At 42.0% G+C, this 18,496-nt stretch overlaps 1 protein-coding gene across 9 annotated transcripts in view; it reads right to left on the bottom strand.

Annotated features, from left to right (window-relative positions):
• Positions 1 to 18,496, bottom strand: part of SRGAP2 (SLIT-ROBO Rho GTPase activating protein 2) — a 242,086-nt gene that overhangs the window by 77,911 nt on the left and 145,679 nt on the right. For all 9 annotated transcript variants that reach the window (XR_009536941.1, XM_060129889.1, XM_060129910.1 and 6 more), the window contains exon 5: positions 3,378 to 3,440. Coding sequence is in view for 8 of the 9 variants with exons in the window: in XM_060129889.1 (XP_059985872.1) it covers positions 3,378 to 3,440 (63 nt within the window). In the remaining variant the exon portion in view is untranslated. The remainder of the gene's footprint in view (positions 1 to 3,377; positions 3,441 to 18,496) is intronic.

Here is an 18,496-nt window from a genome sequence, read left to right as displayed (position 1 = left end):
GCAGATACAAGGTAAGAAGAGCACTGAATATGGTGGGTCTTTGCATCCTTGATTTCCTTTATCCCATGCCCACGAATAACTTCAATTGCTTATAGAGGCCCTTACTGAAGATCAAATAAGGGGAAAGTTCCTTATAAGAAGTCCTCCTGGGCCTCCCTGGTGGCGCAGCGGTTAAGAATGTGCCTGCTAATGCAGGGGACACGGGTTTGAGCCCTGGTCCAGGAGGATCGCACATGCCGTTGAGCACCTAAGCCCGTGTGCCACAACTACTGAGTCTGCACTCTAGAGCCCACGAGCCACAACTACTGAGTCCGTGCGCCACAACTACTGAAGCCCACGTGCCCTAGAGACCATGCTCTGCAACAAGAGAAGCCACCTCAGTGAGCAGCCCACGCACCGCAACGAAGAGTAGCCCCTGCTCGCCGCAACTAGAGAAAGCCCACATGCAGCAACGAAGACCCAACGCAGCCAAAAATAAATAAATAAAATAAATTTATTTAAAAAAAAAAAAGAAAGAAAAGAAGTCCTCCCTTGTTCCCTTCCTAACTCCTCTGAGAGAGGCAGAGACACAGAGAGAGTATATACAGCAAGTATCTCCTCAAAGCTAGCATACAATAGTCCCAAGTTCCTACTTGATGAAACCACTGTCCTATATAGGGTGACCGATCATCCTGGCTTACTCAGGACTTTCCTAGGCTCAGCACTGAAAGTCTCATGTCCCAGGAAAGTCTTCAGTTCCAGGTAAAACAAGATAGTCAGTCACCCTAATGCCATGGTGCCTTTCTCAGACTAGTCCTATACTTATCTCACCCTCCAGAAGAAACAACTCATCATTCTATTCTCTGAACTTTCTAATGGCCTATAGAATCTGCAAACTCATCTGACCCTTAACTATAGTCTGATATTTCATGAAGCATGACTCCCCCAAACTCCCCACTCCCAAGGAAATGGAGACACCAGCACATGGAGTATGTGGAGAGTGGGCTCAACAGAGGTCGGGAGCATCCCCCAAGATCATATAGCTGGTGGAGACTGGGTAGAATCTGGGTTGCCTAATTCAGGAGACTCTAGTCATTAGACCAGGGTTTGTCAATCTTAGTACTATTGACATTTTAAGCCAGACAGTTCTTTGTTGTGAGGGCTGTCCTGTGCATGATAAGATTTCAGTTGCACCCTGACCTCCAGCACCCTCTGCTCCAGCGGTGACAGTTACAAACATCTGCAGACATTTCCAAGTGTCCCCCTGCATGAAAAAATCCCTCTGCTTGAGAATCACTGCACCAGACTGTTCTTCCTTCTCTGGAACTTTCCACTGTTCTCTACTCTTTTTTCTCTTCCCATTGCCTACTAGAGGAAAATGTCAAATTTTTGTTTGGGCCTTGGATAGATTCTAAGAGTGTGTACTAATTCACCTAATGAAAGGGGACACCAAGCCCAGCCAATTCTTGGTTTGCACACTAATGGGAAGACTTTATGCTCTGCGTGGACTATGGCCTCATGGTGGCCAGTGAAGTCCTGGGCAACTTCAGATGGCCTGAAGACTATAGCCCAAGGTGCCAGCTCGGCCCTCCTTAGAGCAGTGAGTTCCAAGGTTTTTTCTCACTCCAACACATATTATGCCTTTTCACTTATTTATTTTTGTTTAAAAAAATCAGCATATTAGGAGACCTAGAATTCAGAGGAAAGCTAACAGATCTCTAGATGCTGCTCTTCCTCTGCTGCCTCAAATCCCACTGCAGACGTGGCACACTGGATTTATACTGGTTTGCAGTTTGCTGATAACCCACCTGACTCGTCCCCAGAAAGGGCAACAGCAGAGGCCCAAGATGCTTATGGGAAAACAAAAGGATTCATATAATGACTACATGCGTTATTTTCTATCTTAGTGAATTATGTGCCAGGAGAAAGGAGTAGTAGCTCTTCTTCGTGCCTAGAAGATGCTCTAAAAATAAATAAAGAGCAGAAGTAAAGCATTTAAAAGACCAGAGGGTTCAGGAAACTCATCCAGTCTGAAAAAGGTTCACGTCAACATGCTCCTATTTTTAAACAGCCTTAACTTCATTTGAAAGAAATGAAAACTTGGGAACTGAACCAAAGGGAACCATCTATCTACTTGGCTTCAGAGCAGAAGAGTCACAGAGTAGAAACTGCAAACAAACTGAGCATCACTGGAGACAAAGCTGATGGCCACCCTACCCTATTTACTTGCTTAACAGTTGCCATGACAAAGTGGCCACACCTAGGCTTTTGGATCAAGAACACGGAATTCTCTGATCCCAAATGCCTGTGATACATGTTGCCACTGCCTGTCTTCCTGTAAATTTAAAAAAAGAAAGAAAGAAAGGAAGGAAGGGAGGGAGGGAGGGAGAGAGAGAGAGAGAGAGGGAGAGAGAGAGAGAGAGAGAGAGAGAGAAAGGAAGAAAGAAAGGAAGAAAGAAAGAAAGAAAGAAAGAAAGAAAGAAAGAAAAAATGCAGTGAATAAGCAAGTAAACACAGGAAATCAATTTCACCTCCAAAACAGGATGGGGCAATCCTGGAGAATGACACAAAGGCCTGGCACAGCCCAGCTGGAGAAGGGGGCCCTGAAAGGCTTTAGCTGCACAATAGTAATATTCCCTATAGGGCAGCAGGCATTTCCTAGGTGTGCGTGTTTGTTTTAATTATAATTAACGAAACACGGCTGGGGGAGAAACAGCCCCCACCATCTCCCAGCGCATGAAGAAACGCGCATCAGCCACAGGCATCATGTGCCTGAAGTGCCAGTCACTTCAGAACAAATTGTGTTTTCTTCTCCAAACCCAAAGCCTGGCCCTTCACTAGTGGAGGTGTGGCCTTTATAAAGCCCCAGGGAGTCGATACAAAGCTCTCTCTGCCTGAACTGGTCCCTTATGTTAAGGGCATTTAGGACTCTGCGTCCCTGTAAGAGCACTCGTTCTAGTCTCAAACCAGGAGATCAATCCAAGAACTGATGCAAAACTTTGAACAACAGGTCCTGTCCAATAGGGCGAGTATCATTCATTGAGCAATGCAAGCTATGCTCCTTGCCATTAGGTTCGGGGGTCCCTGGTTTGCTGTTAATGAGGGTCAGTTGTGCTGGTGACCTAGGCCTTGGCTGGTCTCTGGTGATAATGCCCCCAAGGAAGCCAGAGTTAGCTTGCACAGCTGAAGAGAGATCTTATTTTGAGAAAGTGTCGTTGGGCTCATTCCAGTTTGAAAATAAGAGTGTGAAAAAAGAGATGGGTGAAGTCATCCCTAGCGGGGACCATGCACTGTCCTCAACCTCAGCTCAGTTCTGTTGCTGATGTGAGTATGGCCACAAGCTGCCAAATGCTGCTTCCCTCTGCTTGTGACAGAGCCAAACAACCCAGCTGATTTACCGAGTAGAGCTCATTCAGGACCTTCATCAAATCATCTTGGAGCTGCTGGCCGACTTCTTTACTCTGCAAAGAAAGAGGAATGAAGGTTAATTGGGAAACAGAAGGAGGGAGGAGGGGGCAACAAAGGCAAGGGCAGCACGGGCTCTACAAATAACACAGACTCAATTAAGGCCCATTATTTAACCCAGCAAATCAGATAACCACTCTGATCAGACCAAATTATGGTCAGATTACTAAAAGAGTTTTAATAAAATGAAACGTGCCCCTTCTAGAGCCTAGCAAAGGAAATCGCGTGGAGGGAAAATGGCTTGTAGCCTTTGATTTTTCAATTGGTCCCCGAAGAGCAGGCCTGAAAGCCACAACCCACTTGGCAACAGTTGTTAGGTGGGACGAGCTTTCTTGAATCCTTGCAGTCAGGCTTTCCTGAGAATTGTGGAGGAAAGTAAGATGTGAAATAGGGTGAGATAGGCATGCGTATATAAACATCCAAGGACTTCCAAGTACCTGACTAAATAGGAGCCTCCAAGCAAGAAGAATTTATACCTCTTACTTGCTTTATTTCTACCTCAAACTCCCAGGGCAGTGGTACCTCAAACATGACTGGTTGCTAATGTTGATACTGATGATATACGTTAAGGGGCCTCCAACAGATTAATCTTAAGGAGTGGTGGCTCTCAGGTTCTTCGCTGCTGCCGCCCAGGGCTGGCATCTAACTACATGGGGAAAAGGGTAGAAGTAGAGAAGAATAAGGAAGCAGGAAGGAAATGAGTCACGCCTTTGATGCTGAGTGTTTTATGCCAAGCCCACGAGAGCAGGACATAAAACTGATTGGCATCACTGGGTCATTGAGAGGGGAAACCTTTGTTTTATCTTCTGCCAGCTCCTTCTAGTTCTTTCCTACTAAAAATCAGATACCAACAATGCCCTTCTAACAGAAGGTATAATACTACCTACCCCCTGGTACAGCTCAGCTCCCAGGCAAAGAAAGATGTCCTGCATGTCAGAAACATAATAATTTAAGATCTTGCTTTTTTTTTTTAAGATATATGACTTTAAAAATATTTTTTTTCTGATTACAAAAGGAATATACGTTTATTGTAATAAATAAGAAAACTGTAGAAAACCTCAAAAAAGAAAAAGCAACCCTTAATTCCTACCGCTAAGAAATCACCACTCTAGACTTTGTTATACATTTTTCTCTCTACAATTTTTATGGAATTGGGATTGCATTATACACACTGTAACTTATCCACTTAGACATATGTTGTGAATATTTCCCTACATATTATTCTTCTATAGTATTATAATAGATTATATTGATGTAGTTCCTATATTCTTGGACATTTACTTTGCTTACTATTTTTTGTACTAAAACATGCTGTATTTAATTACTTTGTATATAATCTATGCACACACCTGTCATTATTTTCCCCTAGAAGTAACACTGCTGAGTCAAAGACTGCTAACTTATACCATTAAATTGCCCTTGGAAAAAACTGTACCCATTTAAAATACCAATAGAAGCATATAAGAATGTTTTTTACTGTTTTTTGTCTTGAAAATTTGATATGGTATCCTCTTTTAATTTGCAGTCCTTTAATTCTAGTGAGCCTAAACCTTTTTTTACATGTTTAGCAGTCATTTTCACTCTTCCTTTATGCTTTGCCATTTTTCTATTAAGGAATTAATTATGGAATGTAACATATGTGTGACCTTTGTTGTGAGCAGACATGAACTTTTACACCTGGTAGTGTGGAGAGGGATGGAGGGAGCCCTGAATTGGCAATCACAAGACTCTTCTATTTCCAGCTCCTCCACTATCAGGAAAATAGCTTTGGACAACCTGGTCCATCTCTCTGGACCTCTGTTTTCTTTTCCATAAAATGAAAGTCTTTGGCTTAAACGTTCCTAAGGTCTTTTCCAACCTCTGCCATTCTATAATTCTTTGCCATCCTTTGCCTGGCTTCTTGAGTCCACATTAGATTCCAACACCCCCACTTCAGTGTACGGGGCGTTGGCCTTCCTCAACAGAGCACAAGATAATCAGCACGTTCTCCTTAGGGACCAAGATGCTCTACAGGGCTTCCCCGGTGGCACAGTGGTTGAGAGTCTGCCTGCCAATGCAGGGGACACAGGTTTGAGCCCTGGTCTGGGAAGATCCCACATGCCGCGGAGCAACTAGGCCCATGAGCCACAACTACTGAAACTGCACGTCTGGAGCTTGTGCTCTGCAACAAGAGAGGCCGCGACAGTGAGAGGCCCGTGCATCACGATGAAGAGTGGCCCCTGCTCGCCGCAACTAGAAGAAAGCCCACGCACAGAAATGAAGACCCAACACAGCCAAAAATAAATAAATAAAATTAAAAAAAAAAGATGCTCTACCAAATGGATGGCTTCAGGAGTATCTTGCTAGCCTTAAATTTACTATTCCCAAATGACTCTCATTCAATGCCCTCAACCGCTGGAAGAAGCCGTAAGAGGAAACGTCTTTTTCCAGGATCTCACATACCAACCTCTCCCTCCCATTGTGAGGAGAGCTGAGCTCCACTGAAGCAGCAGAGGCCCAAGGAGTTGAAGTGAGGCAAAATGACTCACCAACCAGCCACAGATCAGCAACAAGGCCAGGAAGTGACCATGAGTATCATTTCCAAACACCCTGCCCTCCTGCCTCCAGGCCAACTCCCCCTGCCAGCCTCCCAGCCTCTCTTACACCTCCTGGTGTTTAGATGGCAGAGGTTACAGGAGAAAGCTCCCATTCCTCTACCCTGCTGCTTACCCATGACTTAAATAACCTAGTCCCCAGAGGAGGTGGGAAGGAGAGGGGGAGAAAAAGCATAACCAATCAAACAGCAATTAAGCCCGGGCAGATGTTTCCTTTCGTGTACTGATTAGTTGGAAAAGGACCGACTCAACTATTATCCCTGTTTATTTGAACAGGCTGCTGAAGTGATTCTGACTTACTCTCCCTCTGGCTGCGGGCTGGGCTGGGAACACACGTGCTGTTAGCCAGGTTACAGTTATGATAAAGTCCCCAGCAATTGGGAGAAATTCTGACTCGAGGAGAGAGGCAGGAAATAGCCTGTACCTCTCCTTGCGCAGACGATAAAACGCCACCGTTCTCTATTTCAGAAACCTTAACTGTGTGCCTCTGGGGGCAAGCGTGGCCCCAGCGATCCCAGAAGGGCTTCTGTGCTGGCGGCTGCTGTGGAGCAGTTGTCAGAGCTGGGACGCTACAAGGGGGACCCACCCAAAGACAAGGAAGACATTTATTCCTGGGAACAACAGGACCTGATGAGGCCGAGTCCATGACAATGCAGACTGTGGAGACTTTCCGTTTCCTATAACAAACAGCAAGGGGTCTTCCCTGGTGGCGCAGTGGTTGAGAGTCCGCCTGCCGATGCAGGGGACACGGGTTTGTGCCCCGGTCCGGCAATGATCCCACATGCCGCGGAGTGGCTGGGCCCGTGAGCCATGGCCGCTGAGCCTGCGCGTCCGGAGCCGGTGCTCCGCAACGGGAGAGGCCACAACGAGAGGCCCGCGTACCGGGGGAAAAAAAAAAAAAAAAAAAAGCTAAGGGATTTCTAGGCAGAAAAGAGAAAGAGAATTTACAGAGCAGTCTTTGTGCCCTATCATATAGCCTGCATCTCTTTTCTTTAAAATTTCTTGGAAGAGAATGAGTCATCTAAACATTGCAGGAAACCAAATAGAAGTCGAGGGAAAAAATTACTTTGGGCAAAATTTTTCTCTTAAATGTTCGCATAGTAATCTTTGCCTGGAAAAAAAAAAGAAGAAGAAGAGATGCCTAAATTTAGACCAGAGATGTGGCACAGTGAATGCTGGTTCTCTGGTATAGGAAGTGCCATGGTGTGCTCAGGAGGGAGCTTTTATTTTGAAACTCACCACAACTGTCTGGCCAGTGTGTTTCACAGGCCCCCACTCTGCCTGCTGCCGGGGCGGGGCTGATTGGAAGGCAGTGAGATTGTAACAGACCTGCCAGCTGTGTGCTTACAAAATGGGCAGGGAATCCTCCTTTTCCAACAGATAACAGCACTGGCCAACAGAACCGAAACACACAGCCTCATTTCCCAAAGACCATCAAGTCCTGAAACCTCCTCACTCACAAAAAGGATGCAGCAGCAGAAACGTAAGGACACATGAGGTTCTGTGGTCTGGGCTGCCGGGACACTGGTCACTCAACTTTGGAGCAATACATTTCCTGAGCTTGGATGGGTTTGTCTATGAGCATTTCCCAAAGAACACTGATTATGAAAGGGTTTTCAAACCAGTGCTCATCAGGGAGATTACCTACTACCTGATTCTCTAGGTACTTAGCTCAGCACTAGTATGCTTTCCAAGTTGGGGAGGAGGGGCTGTTGTTTACTGGCCATCTATACTACAAAACTCTATTATCTGAAGGGGACAAAATTACCCCTTATTTGTATGAAAAAAAAAAAGAGGAAGTCATGTCTCTGCCATGTGGTGAGAGCTAATTTCAGCCCTGTCCCAAGGCTGAGCCCGTCAGCAGGTAGAAACAGTAGGATCATTTAGTTCTCTGCCGATTAGCCGGTGTCAGCAGATTTCCAAAAAGGAATCCAATTTTCAAGGGCGTATATCTCCCTCCACCAGTGCTACACCCCCTTCCCTACCCCAAAGATACTTCTGAGACCAACTGTTAAAAAGACCTAAAAAAATGTAAAATTGAATTTACATTTACAGGTTTCAGAGGAAAGAGACATGAACCCTATACGAAGCTCTGACAGCCGGAGAAGTGCCACCAGATGTAGGGTGACAGTTTCGGGGCGCTGGCTCAGCACTTCAAAGTGGCCAAGTTTCAAGAGCTGGAGCTTTGCCTGAAATACTTTTGGTGGGGAGGACAGGGCTACAAGGAGTGGCTGTGTGGCAGCAGGGCTAGTGCTAGGGCACTGTGTCTGGCCCCTCCTCAGCCCATCAAAATAGGTGGTACAGGATGCAGCCGTGAGGGTGCAGGGTGTGGTGATCCTGTGGGTCAGAGCTCAGGAGTGATTTCTAGATTTCCCTATGGCCACAATACTTGTATCTATGCGGGGGGACTCTTTCTATTCAGCTTTCACTCATTGATTAAGATAGCACATGGTGGCTCTAGCAAGGCTGTGCTCCGGTTATGCTCTGGGGAGCCCAGGGTAGCATAAAATACAAATATACTGAATTGCAAGACACTTATAGAGAGGTGGGCTGGGAGCTGCCACGAAATAGACACCTGAAGTGCTTTTACCTTCTGAAGATAGGGTAGAACAGGATTTCAAAAAGTACATTTTAAAAATTGTAATCCAGTATAACGTGTGTGTCTACAGTAAAGGTACTTTTTATGTGCAGTGCATTCTGATTTTTCCTATTCTTTTCTCCTCTTCAATTTTTTTAATGTTAGTCATAATTCACTAAATTCATTTTACAACTAATCAATGAGTCATTATACACAGGTTTAAAAATACTGGACACACTACTTGGGGCACTGATAAAGAAAATAGTGGATTGAGGACTGAAGCCCACCAACCAAGACAAGTGCTAAGTAACTTGGCTCTCAAGGTGGCTAACTGCATGTTTTGAAACAGGTTCAATTACTAGATCCTGGCAAAGGTGGAAATGCTGTATTTTTAAGGAGTGATCAATAAAGAGTCCATTGGCAAATATTTATAGAACACCTATTATATGTCAAGTACTTGTGGTTTAACTGGAAATATAGTAGTATACAAAACAGTTTAAAAGTTTACAGTCTACTGAGAAAGATGGACATTAAGCTGATATCTGAGCCTATCAGAATGCAACTATTCCAGTCTCAAAAGCATTACTAGAAATGGAATTTCTTAAGTTAGTTTTCTAGTTCAAGATGAATTTGTTTCTATCTCAGCCAAGAGGTTTCCACACTTAACTCCAGAGCAAGCTAGATATTGAATCTAGCTTGCCAGAAACATGATTTCAAAAAAATCTCGCTATTACATAGCAAATCCCTTCTTTGAATTTGCCTTTCTAAGTTTCTAACAGATATTTCAGGTTGTAAAGATACTGCTTCAGTATAAGTGACTCCCAAAGCAGTCACATTTCATTTTTAAAGAGTCTCTTGAGCTTCTCAGAACCATACAAACTAAAAAACTCACCAGATGCTCCTTCACTCAGAAGTGAATGGGTGTAGTTAAATTCTCTCAGTAACAAGAGTCATATTTTAAGAGAATAAAAGAAAATGTCAGAAACCTGACACAGTCTGAGACCCAATACCCGTCTCGGAATTTGTCTTTTGAAACACAACTGGTTTCTCAATTAGATTCCTGTTTAATTATCTAAAAAACTTAATCTAAAAAAATCCCAAAGCTACTAAAATATGAAACCATCTAAAACTAATGAAAGCGACAGATTATAACTTTTAAAACCATATTTCTTAAGCGCCCAGCCCACTGCTTTGTACACAGCAGCCAGTAAGGTAACCAGTTATTGAATCAATTAGGTAAACTTTTAGACTTAAACATTATGCTTTCACATAATCACAAGAATAAAACAATATAGCTGCATTTACTTCACGTAGATTACTGAAAGTGGAAACTCCATCAGAAGTTATCCACGTGAACTCCCTCAGGTTACAGTTCACAGATGAGCCCAAAAAGTTGAAATGACTTTTCTGGGGTCGCACAGCTATCCAGTATCCTGTCTGGGACCACATGCAGTATTCAAAGAGGGTGAAACATGCAGGCACTAGAGCAGGGTTTGACTCCTGCTTCTACTTCCCATTTGTATCACCTTGGGTAAATTGTTTAACCACTCTATGCCTCAGCTTCTGCATCTGTAAAATAGGATAATAATGAGATAATCCATGTAAAGTGATTAAGGTAGAATCTAGCACTTAGTATGCTCAATAAATGTTAACAATTTTATTTATTTATTTATTTATTTTTTGCGGTACGCGGGCCTCTCACTGTTGTGGCCTCTCCTGTTGCGGAGCACAGGCTCTGGATGCGCAGGCTCAGCAGCCGTGGCTCACAGGCCCAGCCGCTCTGTGGCATGTGGGATCTTCCTGGACCAGGGCACGAACCCGTGTCCTCTGCATCGGCAGGCGGACTCTCAACCACTGTGCCACCAGGGAAGCCCCTGTTAGCTATTATTAATATTAGAATCCAGCCCTCTTAACACCCACTTGAAAGCTCTTTTCCACCAATGTGCTGCCTCCTGATGTATCCCCAAAACATATAATGATCATGATATGTGGAATTGGGAAGGCTCCCAGAAGCTAATCCCCAGGCAGAACTGCAGCTAAATCCCTCCAGTGGAGGGGCTCTATCAACCACAGGGAAGAAGAATCTTTGGTTTTCCTCATGCTGCTGATGCACAATCTATTCCCCTCCCCAGTTTCAGTAAGAACCAAAGTAATAATAACTCTGTAAGAAATATGAAGTTTTCCTAAGGGGGAAGGGTAGGTATTTAGCAAAAAGGAAGAAATTGGCGGGGGGTGTGGGGCAGTGGCTGTAGAAGCAAAATAAAAAGAATAGATTTACTTTCTATCTCTCTAGGTAGATTAAACAGGAAAGATCCTTCTCAGATGCACAACTGGGACTTGGTTCAATTGGGGTCATAAATTAAATGTCCAAAGGTAGGATCTCCCTACTGTCTAGGTCAGAGAAGACAAAGAATGCCCATTACTAAGTTCTGGTTTAATGAAATCCAAGAGCTTTCTCCTCTAGGGCACTTGTTTCTGAAAGCGATTTCCTTAAGGCTTTCCCAGAAGTTCTGGAATGTATGAGTAGTCAGACTTAATAACCCACAGTAATGCTAGTGGGCCCTGGGAGAAAATCCATTCTTTGCCATGACAATGAACGCTATGGATTCAATTTCTACCTCCTGTGGACGCTTACTATGCTCTGTTACAACTGACCAGAGCCTCTTGTCAGGGAAACATATGATTCGGACAAGGCTGAGTCCCACTGGACTAGGGCAGGGGTGGGGTGGGGGTAGGGGGACAGGAAGAGGCTGAAGGTCCTCTGCTCTCCCAAGACCTCAGATGGCAGAGTCTAAAACAAAGACCTATAAGAATCTGAATGTCCCCCCACAGTTGTTTCAATCTCTTGGAATGGCCTATTCTAATACTAAAAAATAAGCTGAAAGCAACATCCCTTAAAAGGAGACAATCAAGTCTGAGGCTTCATTTCTTAAACCACCACTATGATGCTTCTCTTGGCAAATTTCCATCTTTAACTCTTCTGGATAATGATTTCAGTGGGAGTGTAATAATGTCTTTAGGCCCTGATCTCCAGTGCCAAAGGATTTCTTGAGGTCGTATTGAAGATGAGTGATCACCCCATCTCCCAGTCAGGACACTAAAGGCATAGAAATGGTGTCTTGATGACCATGGCATCCTTGGGTAGACTGGGACACAGGGGACAAAAGACACAAAAACAAACAGGCAACATGAGAGCACAAATCTCTCGGCATTTGTAAAATGGACTCTAGAGGAAAAATAATCAATGGGTTGGAACTGGGCAAGAAAGAAAAAAAAAAAAAAGCCAGAATGATATGGTGGATGTAAGCATATGCCCGTCTACAGTAAGGAATTCCAGGAGCTGGGTGATGGGAAGAATACCCCTGTGGCTCCCAGTTGAGTGCGAGGAGGCTGGAAGCATAGGAGTTAATAGAGCTCATCTGAAAGCTGGCAGCATGAACACGGCATGGGAGGCGGCCTGGTAGGAAGTAAAATAGTCAGCAGCACCCATACAGGAAATGCCTGGGGTGCTGGGAAAATCGCTGATTAGATACTTTAAAGAGGAACCTGGCAGCAAAGTCAGTTCATTGAGGGATCTGTGTAGTTCTACTTTTGGAGTTGTCTTAGAATCCCACCTTCCAGAGAAAAGGAGGAGCAGAGGGTTTAATTATGGAAAGAGCATCTTGATACTTCAGGTGCCAGAGTTGGACCGGAGAGGAGCAAAAAAGCCAACTCTGGGAGATAAATAGAGTTCTTCACTGGCAGAAGATTAGAATGCATTTCCTTGGGGCTGGGGTGGAGCTCTGAGTCTGGACAGCTTTCTTCAGTGACAGTGGTGGTCTGTACCCTTTCGTCTTTGTCCACACTGTGTCCACATGCGCAGCCACTCCCATCAGTCTACGGACAGTTAAAAAAATCTACGTCCTTGGAGAAGGGCACCTTCCCTCATCCCCAGTGAAAAATCAGTGAATTGTGAGAAGGAGGATGTCCAGAGTTTGGAACTGACGATTTCCATTCCCCAGCTCTAAGTGCTTCAATTTTTCCTCTTCACTTCAGGCTTTATAAATTTTCCAGGTCCACCAATAGAACGTGTATCTGACTGCAGTTGCCAGGCATAGGGCCCATATATGTCATTTAGGCCAGGTTTGTTCATTGTTTTTCAAATCTTCTTTATCTTTACGGATTTTTTTTGTGTGTGTGTGTGTTTTGCCTATTTGATTATTCAGTAAGTCAGGTGTATTAAGCCTCCCACTGGGGTTGATGATTTGTCTATTTCTCCTTTTAATTCCATCCAATTTTGATTTATATGTTTTAAGTTCGCATTATTAATTCTTCCTGGTAACTTGAATCTTTAATTATTATGAAATATCCTTCTTTATCTCTAATAATACTTTTTGCATTAAAATCTATCTTGTCTGATTTTATCAGAACTATCTTTTCCCATCATTTTGCTTTAACTCTTTCTATATCCTTATATTTAACTCTGTCTATATCCTTATATTTAAGGTCCGGCTTTTCATGTTTCAGTTTTGTTTGTTTAAAATCTGTTTTTTAATTCTGCATGAGTCTGTTTACAGTCATTGTAATTACTGATACATTTAGGTTTAAATCCACCAACTAGCTGTATGCTATTTGTTCTATTTTCTCTCATTTTTTACCTTCTTTTTTCCTTCTAATTAAAAAAATTCAGTAAAAGTCACTCTTGGTTTATTCTCTGTGCTTTGACACATTTGTGTACGTTTGTACACAAATGTACAAAGTGGGTAACCACCACCACAGTTAAGACATAGAACAGTTCCATCACCCACCAAAAAATTCACTCATGCTGCCCCTTTATTGTCAAACTCTTTATTGTCAAACCCTTAATCCCTGGAAGCCACTGCTGTGTTCTATATTCCTATAGTTTTCTCTTTACCAGAATCTTTCTTACCATCTTTTGGCTAGTTTTTATTTATCAAGTTTCCCCCTCTCTTAGATTGGTTGAGATACTATTTCTTTAGTGATAACCCTAAATTATAACATACATCCTTGACTTGCCAAAGTCTAATATAAATTAATACTCTTACCACTTCCAGGACAATACCTTTAAACCTATTTCCCCATCTCTGCCTGGGCACAGATTCTATTGTTGCCATTTACATTAATTTTATGTATGTTTAAAACCCTGCAATAAATTATTTTTTTAAAGTCAATATTCATTTAGATGTATACTTTTTGTTTCTCTTCACTTTTTCCTGCATCTCCAAGCTTCTATCTGGGATTCATTTTATTTCTGCCTAAAGAATACCATTCAGTATTTCTTTTAGTGCAAGTTCTGCTGACGATAAGTTATATTCGATTTTTCTTGTCTGAAACTGTCTAGTTCACCTTCATTTTTGAAGGTTATTTCTTTCAGCATCACTCTGCTGTCTCTTTTCTTTTATTGTTTCCGTTGTGAAGTCAGCTGTCAGCTTTGCTATCTCTCCTTTGAAGGTAATATGCCTTTTTTCCCCCCTTTGGCTGTTTTTAAGATTTCTCTCTGTCATAGTCTTCAGCAACTTTACTCTAATGTGCCTACATGTAATTTTCTTTGTATTTATCCTGCTTGGGGTTCATAATCCTTCTTCAATCTGTGACTTGATGTCTCTTCTTAGGTTGGGACAACTCATAGCTTTTATCTCTTCAAATATTGCTTCTACCCCATTCTCTCTGTTCTCTTCTTCTGGAACTTCAAATGTATGCATATTAGGCCTATTTACCATATCCCACAAGTCTCCTATGCTCTTTTTTTGTTTTGTTTTGATTTTGGTATTTTCCATCCTTTTTCTCTTTCTAAGCTTCCGTATGCATTTTTTTCTGACCTATCTTCCAATTCATTAATTCTTTTCTTTTTAAAAAAATTTATTATTTATATATTTTTTGGCCGCGTCGGGTCTTAGTTGCGGCACGCGGGATCTTGGTTGAGGCATGTGGGATCTTTCATTACGGTGCGTGGGCTTCTCTCTAGTTGTGGCATGCAGGTTTTCTCTTCTCTAGTTGTGACGTGCAAGTTTTCTCTTCTCTGGTTGTGGCATGCAGGTTTTCTCTTCTCTAGTTGTGGTGCGCAGGTTCCAGAGTGTGTGGGCTGTGTAGTTTGCAGCACACAGGCTCTCTAGTTGAGATGTACAAGCTCAGTAGTTGTGGTGCGTGGGTGCCTGCAGCCTGTGGGATCCTAGTTCCCTGACCAGGGATCAAACCCACGCCCCCTGCATTGTTAGGTGGATTCTTTACCACTGGACCACCAGTGAAGCCCCCAATTCATTGATTCTTTAGTCAGCTCTGTCTAACCTGCTATTTAATCCACATTGAGCTCTTTATTTTAGTTACTATATTTTTCAGCACTAAAATTTCTGTTTTGATTCTTCTTGTTTTTAACATTGAGATAAAACTCACATACCATAAATTCACCTTTTTTTTTTTTTTTGCGGTACGCGGGCCTCTCACTGCTGTGGCCTCTCCCTCTGCGTCGCACAGGCTCCGGACGCGCAGGCTCAGCAGTCATGGCTCACGGGCCCAGCCGCTCCGTGGCATGTGGGAGCCTCCCGGACCGGGGCACGAACCCACGTCCCCCGCATCAGCAGGCGGACTCTCAACCACTGCGCCACCAGGGAAGCCCAAATTCACCATTTTAAAGTGTATGATTCAGTGGTTTTAGTATATTCACAAGGTTGTGCAACAGTCACCACTATTTAATTCCAGAACATTTCATCACCAAAAAAAGAAGGCTCTCCCCTGAGCCCTTCCTCTAACTCCTGGCAACCATTAAGCTACTTTCTGTCTCTATGGATTTGCCCATTCTGGATATTTCCTATAAATAGAATCATATAATATGAGTTTTTAAGGTTCATCTATGTTGTAGCACATATCAGTACTTTCTTCCTTTTTATGGCTGAGTACTATTCCATTGTATGGATACGCCACATTTTGTTTACCTGTTAATTAGTTGATGAACATTTGGATTGTTTCCAAATGTTCATCAACTGCTTATTATGAATAATTCTGTTATGAACATTCATGTACAAGTTTCTGTGTGGGCGTGTTTTCAGATATCTTGAGTATACATCTAGGAGTGGAATTGCTTGGTCATAGGGTAACTCTATGCTTAAGTTTTTGCATAAGTTTGGCTTAAGTTTTTGAGGAATTGCCAATCTGTTTTTCATAGCATCTGCACCATTTTACAATCCCACCAGCAATGTATGAGGGTTCCAATTTCTCCACATCGTTGCCAACACTTATTCTTTTCTTATTTTTATTTTTGAATTATAGCCATCCTGGTGGGTGTGAAGTGGGATTTCATTGTGGTTTTGACTTACAGTTCCCTAATGACTAACAATGTTGATCATCTTTTCATGTGCCTCTTGGCCATTTGTATACCTTCTTTGGAGAAATCTCTATGCAAGCTTTTTGCCTTTTTAAAGATTGGGTTGTTTCTCTCTTTATTGTTGAGTTGTAAGAGTTCTTTATATATTCTGGATACTAGATCCTTATCAGACACATGATTTGAAAATATTTTCTCCCATTCTATAGGTTGTCTTTTCATTTTTTTGATAGTGTCCTTTGAAGCACAAAAGTTTATAATTTTGATGAACTTAAATTTATGTACTTTTTCCTTTTGGTGCTTATGTTTGGTGTCATATCTAAAAAACCATTACCTAATCCCAGGTCACAAAGATTTATGCCTACGTTTTCTTCTAAAAGTTTTAGCTCTTACATTTATACCTTCAACCTATTTTGAGTTGTTTGATTCTTTTTTATAACTTTCCAGTTTTTTGTTATTATTTGTTTTCATAAACACAGTTAATTTAAAGTTTGTCTGATAACCATTATATGGACCTCCTGTAGGTCTATTGTTTTTCTTAGTAGCATTGCATATACAAAACAATGAGAGATATTAGGCCTAGGATGACAGCATTGTCCACTAGAGAGGATTTAAATTTGCTTATAGCCACTAGATGTCTTAGATCAACTTAATCCAATTAGAGATTAAGATAATTTGCAGCTAGGTTTCAGTCCCTGTGAGCCAGCTAAAGTCTGTTTCTGGTTCACTGTTACTACTAAATTATATCCCTGTGGGGTTCCAAAGCCTGAGGAAGTTTACCAGGGCTCTCCTTCCTCAGCCTGAATTCCAATTTTTGTCCTGTTAGCCCTATAAGGCTATTAAAAGCTCTGCTTGGCTTCTCTTCTAGAATAACAGATACCTCTTAGGCAAAAGCAGCTTCAAAGAAGCAGAAGGGCTAGTCTGAGTTACCTAAACTGCCATTTCTAGTAGCAAAACTCAAAGTTTAAACTTTGAAGACAGACATTATCTTTATGTGTAGCCCTCACCAGGTCCAGTGCAATGTTGGATACCTAATAAGTATGCTTTGTATGAAAGAAAGAATGGATACTGGTGAAAGTGAAGGCTTACCACATTTATGTTTTAAAGTTGTTCATTTCCTAGGATATGGTAACCAAAATACTCTGGTAAAACAAGAGAGAAGCAAGCTTGAGGTTTTAAATATGGTTCTTCATTACTTCCTTAGAGGCTTTTCAAAAACCACGATCCATCAAAGGATAGGAGAGGGATGAATCCACCTCATATAAAGGGCATATTTGAAATTAGCTGTAGTGATTGAGAATCCAGATTTAAATCTCAGGCATTCTCTGGTAACCCGAAGTCCACCAAATGGAGGAACTCCCCATGAAGTTCTGAAAATGAGCACATATAAAAGTCTCATACGGGGCCATTTGGGGCTTGAAGAGGTTTGGCCGTCTAGTTCCTGGGACATATGTGAAAATAGCTCCACCAACTATGAAAAGGAATTCCTGAATTCCTTAACAGCACACCGGCCTTTCTTAAGTGACACGAGAATAAAAACAGAAAAAAGTAATCATTGACTTCTAATTCTCCAATAAGTGGCCATATGCTGCTGATTTTTCCTTTACAATATATGTAACATCTGCCTCCTTTCCATCCCTCCTGCCACTGCTACCACATTGTGGGCCCTTATTACCCTGCCCCTGGATTAGAGGCCCAGTCTTTCTGAAATAGCAGCTCTATTATATCATTTTCTTATGAATAAATCTTCCTTGGTTCCCAAGTGCTCTCCTCATAAATACTCTGGTTTAGCCAAACTATTTTACTCACCACCCTCTGAAGAGTCCTCACACATTCCTGCGCTCTCTTTTGTCCTGAAATCTGTTCTTTCCATACGGAATGTCCTTCCACTCTAACTCCCCCTCCACACTCATGAACTCCTCACTTTTCCATCTCTAATTATGAAATCATTTTCATTTTCAAATTTCACCTGTCTACTTACTGTATGTAAAGCATTTACTGTAGCTGGCACAGGATAAATCTTCAATATATATTCTTAAAAGAAAACTGAGTGTGTGTGTGGGCGGGGATATAATTTTCAATCAATGGTGATATGGAAATTGCATGTCTACTTTTCAAAAAATTAAGTTGTGTCCTACCTCACATTATATATAAAAATTGATTTCGTGGAGATGGCTTAAAGACTATAATGTGAAAGACAAAACTATAAGAAGATAATACAATGGAATATCTTCAAGACCTTAGGGCAGGAAAGGCTTTCTTAAATATGGCAGAAAAAGCACTAATCATAAAGAAAAACGAATATAACTACATTAACATGAAGACCTTTTACTAACCAGTAGAAAATATGAAAAGGAAAAGACAAGACCTAGTGTAGGAGAATATATGTCTAGCTATATAACCAATAAAAGGATTAATATTCCAGATAGGCACTTTGTAAAAGAATATATTTAAATGGTCAATAAAAATAAGAAAAGGCCCTCAAACTCATTAGTTATCAGATTGTTGTAAATTAAAACCAATATGACAATAGCTAAAATTAAAAGTAAAACTACAGCTAAAGTT

The sequence above is a fragment of the Lagenorhynchus albirostris genome, chromosome 2 (genome assembly GCF_949774975.1).
Source record: "Lagenorhynchus albirostris chromosome 2, mLagAlb1.1, whole genome shotgun sequence".
Taxonomy (NCBI): domain Eukaryota; kingdom Metazoa; phylum Chordata; class Mammalia; order Artiodactyla; family Delphinidae; genus Lagenorhynchus; species Lagenorhynchus albirostris.
Note: the sequence above shows the minus strand (reverse complement) of the source record. Positions and strands in the feature narration are given on the sequence as shown.